Source organism: Dioscorea cayenensis, chromosome 5 (genome assembly GCF_009730915.1).
Source record: "Dioscorea cayenensis subsp. rotundata cultivar TDr96_F1 chromosome 5, TDr96_F1_v2_PseudoChromosome.rev07_lg8_w22 25.fasta, whole genome shotgun sequence".
Lineage (NCBI taxonomy): Eukaryota > Viridiplantae > Streptophyta > Magnoliopsida > Dioscoreales > Dioscoreaceae > Dioscorea > Dioscorea cayenensis.
In genome coordinates this window covers 21,684,950-21,702,661 of record NC_052475.1, presented here as the reverse complement: position 1 = coordinate 21,702,661, position 17,712 = coordinate 21,684,950, and the positions used below count along the sequence as shown (strand labels likewise).

Genomic DNA, 17,712 nt, shown 5'->3' with positions numbered 1-17,712 from the left:
ACGTCATCGGTTCTATCTTCTCCTTTCTTTAAATCTTGTTGACTTAAAAAGACAATTTTACCCCCCACCGTTATCTTTATTAATTAACTTATTTAATAAAGTGAATAATTTTCAAAATTTTTAGTTTTAATTTGTTATTATGCAAAATTATTATTTTTTCTATAAATTAAATTCCTTAATAAGCTGATAGTCCAACAATAGCTATTGTGATTCCAAAAAATGAAAATAAAATAATTAAAAAATTTCGAATTCAAAATTCATTGTAACAAATCGCTGATTGTAAATACGAGTCTGTACGTACAGGTTCATGTATATAGATATAAATTTAATTTAATTTTTATTAATATGGCATAAAAATGAAATAAATATAAGTTGAAATAAAAATAAATTTATTATTGACTTTTTTTTTAAAACACCAACCCATCAGAGGACTGCTCTAGAATTTCAAAAAAGGGTATTTCCGTAACTTCGGAAAGCTCTCCTTCCAGGAAGGAGAGGCAAAGGAAACGGCCGTTATTTGTAAAGTAACGCCGTCAAAAACCAATACGGTCATCAGTTCTGGGTCAATCGGTATATATACCGCGAAGGCACCCATCTCGTCGGCTCCGCCTACCTCTTTTCATTCACTTCCTTGTTTTTCTTCGATTTTCTCTTGAGAGAGAGAGAGAGAGAGAGAGAGTGCTTGCGAGAGAGTCGTAGAGAAGGCGAAGATCGGATCTTCTCCTTTGCTTCTTCGTCGTTTGAAGCCCCTTTTCTTGGCGTTGGCCCTGATCGAAGTCCCATTTTCGGTGAGGATCTGTGTGTTTTCGCTGTCTCTTTGTGTTAGGTTTTGGGATTTTTTTTTTTATTTTTTTTTCCTGTATGTTGATTTTGAGATCTAGCTTGGTATCCTATGCTGCATTTTTGTTGAATGGAATATTAATTTCTTGAATGGTGTTTCACGTTTTTTCTGTTTTTTTATTTCTTTTCTAGGGTTTTGAAGTGTTGGATTGGACCTTGTTTTGCCTTTTCCCGGGGCTTTTAGGGTTCGATCCAGCGGCGTTTTGCTTTCATTCCTATTTCCTACTGATTCGTCTCTACTTGGTGAGGATCTGTTCTTTTATCATGTTTTGTAATTCCTGTAGTTGATTAGAAACATTATTTGGACTTTAGATTTAGCATTGCTGTTGGATTTGACCCTGGTTGCTGAAAAGTTTTTTTTTTCTGTAGATCTAGGGCCTTTGTGGTTGATGAAGATGAGGAAAAAGGTATTTTGTCCCTAGGGCTCTTTTGGGCCTGCTGGGGTATGATCTAAAGGTCTGACCTTTTGCCTTGTATCCTGTTCAATTCCTGATCGTTTTGTGGAGTTAGGCAATCTTGGGCTATTCGACTCTTGGAGAGTTCTTTCATGAGAGAGACTGGAGCCAGAGATGGATTCTTGGTTTTGAGATAGCTTTTTAGTTCCATTTATTCTTCGGTTTATTGGGTTTTTAAGTAATTACTATTAGGAGATGTCTTCAGCCGGCCTTGCAGCGCTCAGCCCCATCGGGGAAGATTCACCACTTTCACCATACATGTCTGACGGCATTCGGTCACCACATTGCTTGCCTGAGTCAATTCTCATCTATCTTACAGTCCCAGGTTCATCAGTAATGCCGTTGTCTGTACAGGAATCTGATTCCATTGCATTAGTTAAGCTCAGAATCCAGAGTTTCAAGGGATTTGTGGTAAAGAAGCAGAAGTTGGTCTTTGATGGCCGAGAGCTTGCTCGGAATGATTCCCTCGTCCGGGACTACGGTGTGACTGATGGGAAGGTACTTCATCTGGTTATCCGCCTCTCTGATCTTTGTTGTCTTACAGTGAAGACTGCATGTGGGAAAAAATTCAAGTTTCATGTGGAGAGGTCCCGCAGCATTGCTTATGTTAAGCAGCAGATAGCAAAAAAGGGTGAGGATTTTGTCAATCTTAATGACCAGAAACTTATTTGTGATGGTGAGGAGCTTGATGACCAGCAACTGATTGATGATGTGTGTAGAAAAAATGACGCTGTTATCCACTTGATTGTTGGCAAATCAGCAAAGATCAGGACTAAGCCTTTTGAGAAGGATTTTGAGCTTTCAATAGTGGCACCTGATACAAAGGACGAGTCAAGAGCAGAAAACGTTCAGGTTATTACCAAAAAACAGGACAGAGATTCTTGGGTTGAACCAGTAATTGGAAACCCTAAAGTCAAGTATTCACAAATAATTAAGGATCTCATTCAGGATACTTATGCTGGATTGGAGAAGGGCAATGCACCAATCATGTCTTCAGAGGGATCAGGTGGAGCTTATTTCATGCATGACCTCTCTGGTGAAAGAATTGTTGCTGTCTTTAAGCCGATTGATGAGGAACCAATGGCTGAGAACAATCCTCGAGGACTTCCCTTGTCAACTGATGGTGAAGGGTTGAAGAGGGGGACTCGGGTTGGAGAGGGTGCCCTGAGGGAAGTTGCAGCATACATGCTTGACCACCCAATCGACGGCCGTCACTCATTTGTAGGTGATGAAGTAGGGTTTTCTGGTGTCCCCCCAACAGTCATGGTGCGATGTTTGCATGGTGCTTTTAATCATCCTGGTGGGTATGGCTATAGAGCGAAGAATTGTAAGATTGGATCCTTGCAAATGTTTGTGGAGAACTCTGGAAGTTGTGAGGATATGGGGCCCCGTGCTTTCCCTGTGGAAGAGGTTCATAAGATTGCTGTGTTGGATATAAGATTGGCAAATGCAGATAGACATGCTGGCAATATTTTAATCCACAAAGAAGGGGAAGAAGGGCGCATTGTGCTGGTCCCAATTGATCATGGATATTGCTTACCTGAGAATGTGAGTATACATGTATTATTCCTTATATGCTTGGTAGAGCTTGAGCAAGAATTACTAGGTTTCTTATTTTCCTGTATGATATTTCCTTCAGACAATGCTGATTTTAGTAGTACTTTGCTTTTGCTTCCCATTTTTCCCTTTGACCATGTCTTTTACATGCTTTAACAAAAGGCTGAATTGTAATTATCTAAGTTTACTGGAAATAGTTCTTTGCATTCTAGTTGTAGGTATGGTTGAAACTATCTAGATTTTTTTTCCCTAAAATGTTGGTCATGTGAAAAATATTATTATTATGTCTTTGTCAATAGTTATGATAACAGAGTTGTTTTTTATGTTTATGCTAATAACACGAAAAGATACATAGTACGATTGAAGCTATTAGGTAAATTATTTGCAATCCAGTATATCTGAGATGTTTGCTTAAATCCAAGCAGCAAGTTGCTGCACTTGCGTAGGTGGCATAGCTCGTGTAGCCTTCTCTTTAACTTGTTTTCTTCACCGTTTAATACGACCCCTAGTGTGGTTTATAAATTAACATTTACTGTCATTGATGTCTTAGATTTCTGGTATCCCTACCAGAAGAATATATTCTAATTTCACATGTTGTACCATATGCAGTTCGAGGATTGCACCTTCGAATGGCTTTATTGGCCCCAATCCCGTGAACCTTTTAATTCTGTGACCATGGACTATATAAGATCACTAGATGCTGAGGAAGATATTGCGCTTCTGAGGTTCTATGGCTGGGAACTTTCACCTGAATGCCGTCGCACTCTTCGCATTTCTACCATGCTGTTGAAGAAGGGGGTTGAGAGGGGGCTGACTCCATATGAAATTGGAAGCATCTTATGCAGGGAAACCCTCAAGAAGGAATCCAAAATCGAGGATATTATCCGTGAAGCAAAAGATGCTGTTCTTCCTGGAACTAGTGAAGCTGCATTCATGGACTCCATCTCCGACATCATGGATCGTTACCTCGATGAACTCTCCAAGTAGAATAGCCCAAGCTTCTCTTTCCTTATGTAAATGCTGATGTGCATAGTATGCATGTAATCAGATATAAATACCTGGAGGTCATAATTTGTAAGTAAGCAAGCTGATCCGCAGCTTTTATCTCAACTCTGTCAAAAGTTTTTGTGTCTGTGATTCACATTTGTCTCACTAACTTTCCATAAAATGTTCAAAAAACAAAGGCTATGACTCCAAATAAATTCGATTCATTTCTTAGATATAATTGGGTTTCTCATTCTGCTGTTGTTGTTATTGGTGTTTGAATGTTCATGGAGAACAAGCTGCATAGATTAAATTAGATTTATGCTTTACTGCTCTTTGACCATTGCTTGCAAGCAGGGAACCAATCCTGCATATATCCCTTGTTTGCTGCTCCCAGGCTCTGGTCTTATCATTTATACTAAAGAAGGATTTATTCTTTCTGCAGGAATGTCTCTTTTGATGATTCTGAATTTGAAGCTTGAAAACTAGAGATTGACAGGCTTTGACTATGCACTGGCTGCACTAATTTGGTTTTATCATTGAATTCTGAGTGCAACCAAGATTTTCAGTGAAGTCATTGTCATTTTGATCCTCAAACTTGTCAGACTTTTAACAGTGTTTGTTCACCCCCATATTGAGCATGATCTCCAAGAAAACATCTAATGCTTTGTTGTTAAGGAGCCAAAAAAAGAATTACAGGCAGATAATTTCTACTGTGCTTTTGTAAAATAAAGTTAATAAACCCAATATTCTATTTGCCATTTGCTTACATGCATCCAAGTAGACTTATTACTTAGCCTGACCCTTGATTTATATATATATATATACATCAAGGGATGCTTTGGTTTTGGTTTTTTTTTTTTTTTGGGTAAAAATTTTAATAGTCTATATGAACAAATGGCAATGATTTATAGAGATTGTCCATTGGTAAAAGTAAAACAACAATTATCAATTTTGTGAGGACCAAAGCAAATGTAAATCTATAAAACTATAATTTACTACCACCTATAAAAGAGGACCAAAGCAAATTGTTTGACAGATCCAGAGGTTCCTGGTCAAGTGCTATTAAAGAGGGTCATTTAAAATTGCATTCAAGGCACGTATTCCAAACCTCCACCTATAAATGCCCCCTTAAAACTAATTCATTTCTATTTATTCATACTGTAACATTTATAACACAACAATATCAATCAATCAATCATCATCACCATCACCATCACCATCACCATCAATTGCTGATCAATCTAATATAAGCTACAAGGCTGGCCAGGCTGCAGGCCATGCCCCCAGGTATAATCATATTCAATCCATCACACTTTCTTATATACTTATACAATATTCTTCTTTAATTAGCACTTTTTTGTTCAATAATATGTTTGTATATACTACAAGTGATCAATATGCCTTATCTCTTTAAATCTATTATATTTGTATATATATGTGTGTGTGTGTGGCATTCCATTTTTTAAGTAAAACTTGTATCTTAGGTTAATCAAACTTCTATTAACACATAATTATATTTGGTTAATAATTCATGGAGAGAAGCCAAATATACCACATGTAGCTCATTCATGCTTGCATTGATATTACAAGTAGTATATTCCTGAAGTAAAACACTTGAACAACACTTAAATACAAGAATAACTAGAATAATTTTAGACAATAAGATAAATGAAATCTTTAATTATAAAGAGTATTAACTTAAATTGTATTTATGTACTGACTTAATGTATTTTGCCTCTGTGTGTGTGTGTGTGTGAATATATATATAGACAGGAGAATAAGTGAAGAACATGGCACAAGGTGCAGCTGATGCCGTGAAGAATGCTGTTGAAATGGGAGACAAGAACAACTGAAATTTAATCTACTAATTCATTGTCTTCAAGTTGTTAATTAGTCTTCTCCATTTGATTATATCTTTAAATATATTGTCTCATAAAATTATAAACAAAGCATACTGATCTCAATATAATATATATATATATATATATAATTATGATTTATGAGATTAAATATCATCACAGAATTAGAAAAACAATAGAACCAAAGTTCAACAAATAAAATGTGTTGACATTTTAACATAAAGTGAATAATTGCTATTAAAACATGAGCAGTTACCTTCAATTATAATAAGAATACAACATCAACCATCAACAATTTCAACCATAATTATCTAATATTAAAATTTTTCATTATAATCCAGAAATTGTAGGATTGTACAAATTCAAACATAAACCTACCAAAAATTCAATCTGCTCTAACAGTCCATATTTTTAAACAAAAACTGACTAGATATGTGTGTTTAATGCACTGTATGGTAAAATAATAATAACTCGGTCCACAAAATAACTAAAAAAGAAAAAAGAAAAAAAACAATCCAAAGCCATGAGAAAAGGATGTCAATGCAAGAAATGGCTAGTTAACCAAAAAAAAAAAAAAATTGATGTAGTTCCCACACATCATTGCACAAATAAGAGTGGCAAAACAAAATATGGTGGCAGATAACCTGGTAATCAAGCTCATAGATAAAATTTAATGTTCATCGTCATCCTCTGTAGTAGGCAATGAATGAATCACAGCTTTTTCTTCTTTTTTTTTTAAAATCTATTTTTCAAGAAAAGTGGCTAAAACCAACACAATTATACAAACTATAGTATTATCATCTACTTAGCCCATGCAACAGCATCAATCTCAGTTTGGGCACTTCTATATAACTCCAGTCGCTTTGCGAGAGCTGTTCTACGTTCCATCACCGCCGGGTCCTCATCCAACAGAGATGACAATTGTTTTGCCTGTCAATAAAAGTTCACCAAAAAAAATAAATAAATAAATGCCACAGAGTAAATAGCAAAGAAATAGAGATGTCATTATTCACAATGATAGAGATTAACCCTTGAGATAGTGTTCATGTAACTGATGTAACAACAGAGAAAATAGCAAAGAAAGATTTAATAAGCAATGTATGCATTTCATATGACAAATTAAGTGGTATCACTCTTTCAGGATGTTACAGCAGCTTCCCACTTCAATTCACTTGATGTAGGACCTCTTGATTGAAGAAAACTATTGACATTTTTCTCTTTATCACCATGAACAATTTTTTTTCTTTCTTAAAAAGAGCTATTTCAAAATTTTTCAAAATCATCTAATTTGCTGGTAAACAAGCCTAATCAAGAATTAGGCTGATGTACTAAAAACTTTATTTTCACCCAACTGATTGAAATTTTGCTGTTAAAGACTTCATCATGATAATAAGTTGCTTCAAAGACTAGCATTAAAAGTGAAAAAATTGTGGTTTGGAAAATTTAAGGATCTCAACATAAGCGAAATCCACTTCAGGGTGTGGTTTGTAGATTCTAGGCATGATTGCATAGAGAAAGCTGGATCATTTTGCTAAATATCCACAAAAATTTGTATTGAAATAAACGGATTTATTCTCAGGGATTAGTGGAAATTGCGTACAATTAATTAATAATATGCAGCATGATCCTCAATAAATTGATAAACAAAGATCAAAGTGAGTTGGCATCTTGCCAAATACAAAGATGAATATAAGAAGTGATAATTCCAAACCATATAAACACCATAAACAGTCCTGCAAAAATGGGACAATACTATAGCCTCAAACTTATGACTTCAACATAAAAGATTGAAGCATATATATATATCATTCCACGGAAAATTTTTTAGCTACAATATGGAAGGGGTGCTCTATTATTACGTGCAGTTATAATGAACCAACATTACCCACTGTATCGATAGAGGGATTGTATTTTTTTCTATAGATATGCTATAATATGTTTTGGACAGGTTTAAATCACATGTTCCCTTCATGATTTAACTTTACCTTAGTTTATTTAAAAAAGAGTTTCTAATTTCGCTCTCTTCTTTCTATTTTATTTTACATCTTAATTCGTTTTAATTTTCTACCTCAATCTTCTATTATTTTTTAATTGTCTTATCTTGTCCTTTTAAATGTCTTTTTTTTTTTTTAAGATTCCTCTTATCTTTCAATCTTATTAACAGTGATTTTTAATGATTTTAAAAACTCCATTTTATTTTAATTTAAATTTTAAAATGATTGGAATCCCTATCTTAAAGTTGAGTCTCTTTTAAAACAACTCAGTGTCTATAATCTATATATCGATTTACACACCGAAAAACTAGTTTGGCTAAAAATGTTCTCCACCCCACTAAAAAAATGAAATTCCCATGTGTGAACACAGGTATCCAACTTTCATTAGAGTCAAGTGTCAGACACTCTCTGATACTTAAATACTTGACATCTATATCCGTGTCCTAGCAACACTAATATGAACTGATTAAAGAAAGAAAGAAATTAAAAGGGATGCAGAACACTAATTAAGAAAATTTTAAACCCGGTAGCTAGTGAAAGGAAGAGAGTAAATATTATATAATTCCTTAGGTCCTTATAAACTTGAAAGAAAATAGAATTTATCCATATGTATGCTGACAAAATTCTCACCTCCTTTTTTCCCAGCTCTGTGAAGAAATGATCCAGCAAAGAGCGTTTAGCTTCACGCACTTGACAATAAACAACAGACTTGGGGATGGAGTTCCGCAAGGTTGCACACACCATATTAACATATGATAAAACAGTAGTGCCTGGACATAAAATCAATGTGTAAAACACTCAAGCAGTAGAAAAACAATACCAGTCATATGCTTAGAGCTCTCAAAATAAAAAAAATAAAAAGAAAAAAGAAACTTCGGGTTCAAAGAGAGCGGGCTTTCCATACAAAATCTAGGAGTAACAAAGACGACATAGAAGATAGCAAGAGAACAATTGAGTCTAATGCATGTTTTGGTCAAATCAAAAGCATAACATGCAACTGTGCCCAAGAGCCAGAATGATAAACTCTTTTGTTCAACCCACAAGAAGCTGCCAAAACAAGGAGAATAATTACCAATTCGCCTTAGGTAGGAGTCATTGTATCTATCAAAAATTGAATGAGTTGGATTTCCGCCTTTCTCAATATCCTGAGGAAGCTTTCGGAAGAAATCAACAGTGAGATAACTGCATTCCATGTCAACAAGCTTGAGAGTTGCTTTCTTGCTTTCATCCCTCATCCTATCCAACGAATCAAAAGCAGCATTTCCAACCTCCACTTTAAGAGTTGGATATTGTTTTAATTCCTAAAGAAACAAAAGCAGAACTTATTAAAGAAAATCTAAACCATGAAGAAAATTTTAGTTGTAAAGTCCAGTATAACTAAAAGTCCAGCATATCTGAAAATTCTGGACAAAGATCTTACAATTTAACTTGTACATCTTCACATTGAACAGCACGGTCAAAATATTAATCAAACACAGGACATAATCATGTCATATATCAGTGCTAGTTTACAACCAAACTCCGATTTTTCAGTTACTCAAATATTGTCATACATTCAACATAGGAATTTTTCGTGGTTCTATAACTTCATTCACTCCGATGAACTCCTTAGAGAATGAATCAGACCACATCAAGAGAGAAGGAGCACAGGAATGACAAACTATGCTGATACATATATTACTTTATGTCTAGAAGCCATACGCTACTATAAGATGTTAGCAATTATTCAAGGATCATTAACAATGAAAGCAGATGTTCAGCATATCAGCACAACAAAAGGATGCACCATGTTTCTTCCCACTGCCATTAACTTCACAAATGAAACTCATGAAAAGCCATCTCTATCAATTGTTAATGTGAGGGACTACATGAAGCTCAAAGCAAAACCCAACCCCTCAATATTCAGAAGTCAAGGAGAAGAAGCAACTACACTGAAATACTAGTAGAAAATAAACAATCAAGACAACGGTTAAAGTGCAGAAAACATACCATAGTCTCATTAATAGCCTTGTGCACCAACTCCTTCAATATCGCATGAACCTGGAAAGATGGAGAAAAAAATTACAATCTTTTTCTAATCCTAAGAGAAAAATAATAAGTTATCAAATGAAATAGTCAACTTGTCAAATTTGTTGGTGACATGTAAATTAAGACAATCATTAACCCAACTCAAGCTGAACTCAGTTCGAGCTCAGCTCATTTAGCAACAAGTCAATCATTTGTTAAAATGCTGCAGATTTCATATCCATAAAGTTTTTTTTCCATACCGCATCAACAGCAGCCTCGGCAGGACCCCTAATACTAACTAAGCAAGATTCAATAAGACGACGGTATCCTTGCTCTGGGGCTATCAAGTGAGGCTGGTATCCATCAGCTTCAGTAATTAACTTTCTGACATTCTCCATAGAAAGATGCTTGTCAAACTGCAAACGTTTCAATGCTGCAGGGAGTTGATTGTCAAAAACATTGTATACCTTCTCACCACCCGGGCGCCTGTGCAGTATAATACAATGATCAGTATAAGAGAACCAAGAAAAAGTGCAGCGACTCATTCAAGAACAGAAAGCTCAAAACAAATAAACTAGATTATAGCTTTGTTAATATTAGAAAGATCAAAGGATAATGCTCAACAGGAAGAAGAAGAAAAAAGTAATACATGCCATTAAAAGGTTTGTAAAAAGGGTCCCAACTCATTTGCATTGTTTTGAGCAAGCAACCACATGCTTAAAAAAATGATTAAAAAAAAAAAATCAATGAAATATACATTAATTATCAACACACAAAAAGTCAGTAACCCAAAACTTTTCAAATCTCCATAAAATGTATGAATTAGATATTTGCCTTCTTCAGTCAACGTAACTAAATTGGATTTATAGCCCATAAATGCTATGTTTCACTAATTATAAACAAGTGCATGCTGTACAACACTCAAACAGGTAGACTTTGGTCACAAACAGTATACACAACATTATAATACTCTGAGTTAATTAAGAAACTCAAGCAAACACCAGGCCACTCACCCTGCAATGGCAGAGGATACATTAATTCCAAAACACTACTGATGCAAATCTAGACTCGTACTTCCAAAGTCCTTTAAAATAAAATTCCCTATTAACTCAGTTGCCCATCATGTTTTCTACTTTCGTATTCATCAATGATAGGTGCAATTCAATACAAGCAAAACATTTAAATTTCCATTGTTTCACAAGGTTGTAACAAAAGGAATTAATATAGTGAATAACAAATGAAGGAACTTACACTCCATCAAGATGTTCTTTATAAATCTGATCAAAAATACGACAGATCTCCATAATTGCATACAATTTCCCCTGCATGTCCAAATTTGGATAAGCTTAATTGCAAGGTGCCACATAAACAACAGTGAGATAAAGTGATAAACAAACACACCCAACAGGCAAAATCATAAATGAAATCCAGCAAATAGTGCCTTTGAATCTAACAAGTTACAGTTAACTTGCAACTCACAATATATAAAGTAAAAGTACATTGTATCTCCATTTAAATATAATTATTTTTACATCAAAACTCAAGATTAGTTTTAACTTCCAAAAAGAATACGCCTCATAGCGCAAAATAAAATTGATTACAAAAATTTAGTAACTAGAAAAATTGAAATCATGCAAAATAAGAATTGCCTTCTTAAACAGACTTACTCCAGAATCTGCAGCAATTGGCTTTCCAAGACGCTGAAGTTCAGATTCGAGTTCAGCAATACTTTTGTTAATGAGGGATTGAATGCCTGGTATTCTAGACTTGATTACTTGTTCTAAATGCTGCAAGAAAAAATAAAGTTGCATTTATTATCTCCCCAGATATGAAAAGCCTACAATACAAAAAGAAAGGATATATAAGCATATAATACTTTTGACAGCATCTTGCCCAGATGTTCAGAACCCATCCTATGAGCAAGATGCTTGTACTCAGGAGTGTTTGCAAAATATTCCCTCTCCCTACGTCTGGCTGCAATCATATCAACACTCTTGTTGATGTCAGCTTGTGACCGGTTAACAACACCAATCCATGGAAACTGCAGGCGGTATGACTTTCCTTCCAGTATCTAAAACATCAAGACAAAGCAGTCAAAAGTATATATCATACTTAAAAATGCAGATCACACAAACAAGGTAATAACCAGCAAGAAAACACAAGTATTTATAATAAACTCACAGAAAATAAGATGTAGGCCATCAACATGAAACACAATACAGACATTTGATCTGCCGAATATGTTCATTCTCAACATCAACTTGAAAGTAAATTTGGCATAGAACTACACTATCAGTAATCCCTTGTCAGAATGGCTGGAGCCATCAAGCACTATTAACATAAGAGAGCAATCCTTAAACCTTTCACTAAGCATGGCAACAGCTATGGATCTTTCGAAATCACTAAAACCACCATGCACAGAAATATAACACACACAGCAAATCAAACATTGAAATTTCAGTAACCACAAACTAAAACATCATAAATAAATTATGCCAAAAATCACAAGAGACAAAAACAAAAAAAGCCTATTGCTGTAACTTGTTGCTTCAACCAGGATTAAAGCAAATTAATGAAAAAAATACAAATAAGAGTGAGAAAAACAACATACGATAGCTTAGAAGCTTCTTTCAGAACCTCAATAAAGGCTCACCAACATGATTCTAAAAATAAAGAAATGAAGAATTCTAAAATTATCATAGGCAATGCTGTGAAAAGAGACTCTTACATCGACTGCATCAGTACCCTTATCCATAAGATCGATCTTGGTTAGCACTCCAAATGTCCTCTCTCCTGAATTTTAAGAAAGTAAAATTAGAAAATACAAAAAATTGGAAAGAGAAAATCCAGGATCTTTAAGGTGGTTGCCACTAATCATTAAGAGTCCAATTTAAACTGTCAAGCCAACAAGTCCCTGCATTGAAGGCTTCATATAAACGTGCATAAAAAGTCAAAGTTCTGCACAAACCTAGAGCAACAACCTTTGAGGGCAAGGTAGTTAAATAGGCCCTCTGTTGGCAAACATTATTCAGAACTTCAAATGGTTGGTTTTATGTTAGCCAAGAAATAGTGTATATGGAAAACTGTCAAACTAAGATAAATCACACTTTTTGCCAAATTCAACTAGTTTATAGGACATTGCATGGATGTTGCCTGTGGTACACAAGGGACAGTGATCATAATGTGGTAGTCTCTAGCTTATAGCATGTAAACAATGAGCATAGATATTCACTGTGGTGCAGGAGGGACGACCATCACAAAAATAACATAATGTGAAGTCCATAACTATGGGCATTAATAGCCCGTATTGTTCACAACTTGATAGTTTTTATGATGATATTTGCTTGGCGATTAAAGAATTTTTTCACCACGATCTAGTTTTAGCCGAGCAAGTCATACTCTTGAAGCTTGGTATCATACAAATTTAACAAATTCAAGGAATACCTAATTTAGTTTGGTCCATTTACATTCGATAGGTCTTGATTGATCAAGTTCTCAATTATATCAACCAATTCATGAATGAACTCACTCAAAACATAATTTATAATTTATTTAACTTTCAGACTTAAAACTTGTTATTCTACATTTTTTAAATTTTATTTTGTTGTGCTATAATGGGCCACCAAGCCTTTGTAAAGAGCAATGAGATCTCTAATAGATGCATTTAAAACTAAAATTACTAAGTTCACCTTTAGGATCAACTTCTCGAGATATCTTGATTGCATCCGAAGTAGCCAGATCTTGATTAGCTGGCGAAATTGCAAGAATAATACAATTGGGCTGTAATAAAAAAAATCCTTCGTCAAAAATGGAAATCTTCTTGCAAGTGCTAATATATAAGACTAGTCATAAAATAAAATTAGCAAAGATGAAACGTACAGAAAAATTAACTGTACCTAGCATAAAGAAGGAGCACAACCAGTAATCAAGTAAAAGTTATGCATGATGATCCCAAAATAAGAACAAAACTTGTCACGGGTATGATGGCCCCAAGAGAAGAAAAAGCATTATCATGGGTATCATCCAATATATGCAAGGTTTTTAAAAACCCAAGGCGGGCTTCGAGGCGCTTCTCAACCGTGAGGCGAGGCGTAAGCCTCGAGGCGTTTTGAGGCGTAAGCCTCAATTTTTTTTGGAAAAAACAACAATATTGTCTACCAAATACAAAGTAACAAATATGTTATTTTTATTTATAAAATAAATAATTTTTTGAAACTTATTAAAATATATTATTTTTATTTATAAAATAAATATTTTTCAAACTTATCTTATCTGATAAAAATATATTATTTTTATTTATAAAATAAATATTTTTCAACTTATCTTATCTGATTAAAATATATTATTTTTATCTATAAAATAAATATATTTTTTTTCAAAAATTAATAAAATTATAACTTATTTTATTTGTAACTCATCTTATCTTATTTATAACTAATCTTATTTGCAACTCATCTTATTTTATTTGTAGTTTATCTTGATAATTTTTGTCATTTTTACATAATCTTTAGATTAAAAAATTAAATTGGTACGTATTACATGCAAAACCATAGGTGTTGATAGGTGTCGATGAGTTTTTTTATTGAATTTTACATGTATAAGATTTTATTAATGAAAGTATATACATATAAATATTTTTATTTGCTTTATAATGATATTACAAAATTTGGATTTTTGAGGCTTAAGCCTCACACGCACTGAGGCGCACCGCCTCAGTGCGTGCGCTTTTTTCAGTGAGGCTTAAGCCTCAATTCCATTCTCATAAGCGTACGCCTTGAGGCTTTGCCCTTGCGCCTCGCCTTGAGGCGCGCCTCAAGGCGCACGCCTCACACGATTTTAAAAACGTGGGGGCTTTGTTCATATTTTAAATAGAGCTGTGTACAACATGGGGGCTTTGTTCTTTTAGTAATGCATAAAATATGGGCGCATGTGTTGTACAAGTATATTCAGTAGTCCTTTAATGATTTTCTGGCTGATGGGAATGGATGTTGTCACCAGTGTGTGAAAGAGAAAAACCATGAGAAAACTGGCAAGGAAAAGATATGCTTCAGAACTAGATGCTAGAACTGATTCCAGCTCATTAATGGTGAATAACTAAGGTAATTATTCCCCTTTTGAGTTGCTATTAAACTACAAAAAACAAGGAAAATCACCTTTTCAATAAAGGACCGAACCATGTTCTCAATGTCTTGAACAATGCTGTCAGGTTGACCCTCTGCAAAGCAAGTCACTCAGTGTTTCACAATAGGAAGCATTGATGAGAGGAATGATTGAAAATATGCACAGCAAAGCCCAGAAGCTTACCAACCGCAACCTTTGTAAGACCCGGAAGATCAATCAGAGTCAGATTGACAACTGCCCATTTTAATATTATCAATATCAGACAACAACATATGAAAAAACTCTAAGAATTTTTTTCAACAAAATAGACAACTGATGAGTGATTATGTAACTAATGTTAATAAAATCTATACAAATATATTCCAGGTAAATTGCCACTGAGATCAACCTAACTCTCACATAGCATTACCAAGAATTTCTGCGAACATGAATTAGCATCATATATTTGTTTGACCGTGTCTAAATGAATGTCTCATGGGATAAAATAATCCTCCCAGATTGCAAAAGATTAAAAGCTTATATATTTTCATAAATCATAATTCTGTCTTACCGCTAGGAGAATATATACTAAGGTGAATTGGAACACTGGATATTTGCTTCGAGCGACCAGTCTCTCTGTCAGTTTCATCAGAAATTTCTTTTCTCACAGCAGCTGTAAAATTTATGAAGATATTATAGTTATTCAAATATTGTTAACAAAGTTCATATCAATTTATCTTTTTATGGGCATCTGCAAAAATCTATGGACCACGCAAACAAATAGGACCCTCACAAACTAAAAGCAACATGGCAAAAGCAATAACTACAAAATAGTTGTAGTCTGTAGAACATGGTTCTCAGCCAACATAAAGCAACATAAAGAAGCACCTGGTTAGCATTTTCATGAAGGCAGTCACTGTGTGCAATAAATGACAAGGAGAACATCTATTAACAAAATGAAGATTCACTAGTTGGTCGCACCTGATATTAATAACCAACAAAGTAAAATTTGTTCCACACACCATAGATGAGATACAAAAAAATTTTGGTCAGGATATAGTTAAACCAGGGTGATTCCAATAAGAACAAAACAAATGTGGGATAAATTCACCCCTACTTTATCAAATGTTATCCACATTCTTATGGATTCTTTGTTTGAATGTATGTCCATCAAGAAGTGGGATAAGTACGGGATGGCTATTCCAAAAGCCAATCCGATTCTTCACAATCAATTTGGGAGTAAACCCCAGATAAATTATCTTAAAGGAGTTTATATTTGAATAAAACAAGTGCAAAGGGCTTTTAGCAAAATGGGAATTTTGGTACCAGATTAGTCAATTGTCTAGAACAATGCACTGTATGCATACAAAATAAAGGAATATTTAGCTGATCATTTAAGTTTTTTTAGCAAATTCTGTATTTCTCATGCCTCTGCCTTGTCTTTATCGCAATTAAATAGGGATAACTAAGCAAGGATTCAGGTAAATAAGATTAATTACCAAAATCATAGAACTTCCTCTTTGAGAGATGAAGGAACTCCGCATATTCCCGCCCCTCATCAATCTTATGAAGTTGCAGCACAAGAGGCCGTCGAGTAACGATGCCTGTTGAATATTGCCAACACCAACGATTAATGATTCAGAAAATTAAAATAAACAAACAGTGGAAAATATCCACACACACACACACTGCATCTTTAAAGGTACCAGATCCCCTGGGCAAGAAGTCCTTTCCAACAATGCTCTCCAACACTGAAGACTTGCCAGAACTCTATAAAATATCAACAAAAATGCCACGAAACCAATAACCAACAGATCAATTAAATGAAAGCGAGGAATGCATTGCGAAATGAAAGCACATTAAAGACCATCTCTCAAATTAGTCTTCTCCAAATTAGTTATTTATGTACGCTAGAATAGGTCGCAGTTCCTCATAGTAGTCATATTGATTTCCAAACTCACTCGCTACCTAAAACATTCTGAAACTCAGATAACCTAAACATAAAAAAATTAAAAATTAAAAACTCATTTCCCTATAAAAAAAAATAATAGAAGACAATGGATCCAATTATAAACTCAAGAACAATCAACAGAAAAAGAGGCAAATGGTAATCGTTAAAAAGAATCCAAAAGATTTAAGCTTGAAAATAAAAGCACCAAAAATACAGAGAAATTAAACCCCATAACTAGATCCCAAAACACAAAAACACCAAGATCCATTCAGATCCACATGAATGCACAAAGCCAAGAGCCAGATCTCACGAAATCAAAGAAAGGGGAATCAGAGAGCTGACCTGGCCTCCAACGACGGCGATGGCCGGGAGCGAGTCCCAGAGAGTTGGAAGCGCGCTTTCCTCGCCATGGTCACCGAGGGAGGTGCAAGCCCTCTGGAGTTTGTTCACCAGAGAGATCAAATTCTCCATGACCCCTCTCTCTCCGCCTCTTCCTAGAGATTTTTCAAGAGTATTGGATTGAGATTTCGATCTCGATCTCGATCTCGATCGGATCGAAGCCTCGAAGAGAATAAAATTGGGGAAAGAGAGATCGGAGCTGCTGAACCGCCGACCAAAAGAAGAAGAAAGGCGAGAGAAAATGAAACAAGAAAACGGCAACGAAACGCGTTTCGAATTTATATTATTTAATGAAAATTTATTGGAAATTAGCCATTGGCCCCTGGCTTTTCAATAGCTTCACTTTCTGCTGTCGAAATTACATACCAGTCCTTTAGTTTTCAAAATTTCAATGGTGTTTTTTTAGCATTTACCTCCCTCAGTTGATCTCTATTTGCATATCTAAGTTTGAAATTTTTTTCAAAAATGTTTAAATTTCACCCCTTTTTTCCCACAACTAATGATTTTTTTGTCGCCATTCATACAATTCTAACTTGGAATGGCCACCACAGCACGTGCAAATA

General features: G+C 34.7%; 2 protein-coding genes across 2 annotated transcripts; one reads left to right on the top strand and one right to left on the bottom strand.

The window, feature by feature from the left end:
* Positions 1-607: 607 nt before the first annotated feature.
* LOC120261313 (phosphatidylinositol 4-kinase gamma 4-like) lies at positions 608-4,072 on the top strand. The gene is made up of 4 exons (XM_039269163.1): positions 608-788; positions 973-1,083; positions 1,210-2,843; positions 3,462-4,072. The coding sequence occupies exons 3-4, from the start codon at positions 1,491-1,493 to the stop codon at positions 3,837-3,839; spliced, it is 1,731 nt and encodes a 576-aa protein (XP_039125097.1). The 5' UTR covers positions 608-788; positions 973-1,083; positions 1,210-1,490; the 3' UTR covers positions 3,840-4,072.
* A 2,241-nt stretch (positions 4,073-6,313) lies between these two features.
* Positions 6,314-17,406, bottom strand: LOC120261009 (dynamin-related protein 5A-like). The gene is made up of 16 exons (XM_039268662.1): positions 17,093-17,406; positions 16,506-16,569; positions 16,299-16,403; positions 15,371-15,472; positions 15,004-15,054; positions 14,853-14,914; positions 13,389-13,479; positions 12,428-12,492; positions 11,576-11,770; positions 11,367-11,486; positions 10,951-11,021; positions 9,960-10,185; positions 9,682-9,732; positions 8,765-8,993; positions 8,323-8,462; positions 6,314-6,628 (listed from the first exon to the last, which is right to left on the bottom strand). The coding sequence occupies exons 1-16, from the start codon at positions 17,219-17,221 to the stop codon at positions 6,500-6,502; spliced, it is 1,830 nt and encodes a 609-aa protein (XP_039124596.1). The 5' UTR covers positions 17,222-17,406; the 3' UTR covers positions 6,314-6,499.
* Between the last annotated feature and the right edge of the window lie 306 nt (positions 17,407-17,712).

Bases quoted from the DNA above. Each gene is read 5' to 3' on its own strand.
- LOC120261313 (XM_039269163.1), top strand. From the start codon at position 1,491: ATGTCTTCAGCCGGCCTTGCAGCGCTCAGCCCCATCGGGGAAGATTCA. The intron at 2,844-3,461 runs GTGAGTATACAT...TACCATATGCAG, and splicing joins GATATTGCTTACCTGAGAAT to TTCGAGGATTGCACCTTCGA.
- LOC120261009 (XM_039268662.1), bottom strand. From the start codon at position 17,221: ATGGAGAATTTGATCTCTCTGGTGAACAAACTCCAGAGGGCTTGCACC. The intron at 15,473-16,298 runs GTAATTAATCTT...TAAATTTTACAG, and splicing joins GAGGAAGTTCTATGATTTTG to CTGCTGTGAGAAAAGAAATT. The intron at 12,493-13,388 runs GTGAACTTAGTA...CTTAAAATTCAG, and splicing joins TCGAGAAGTTGATCCTAAAG to GAGAGAGGACATTTGGAGTG.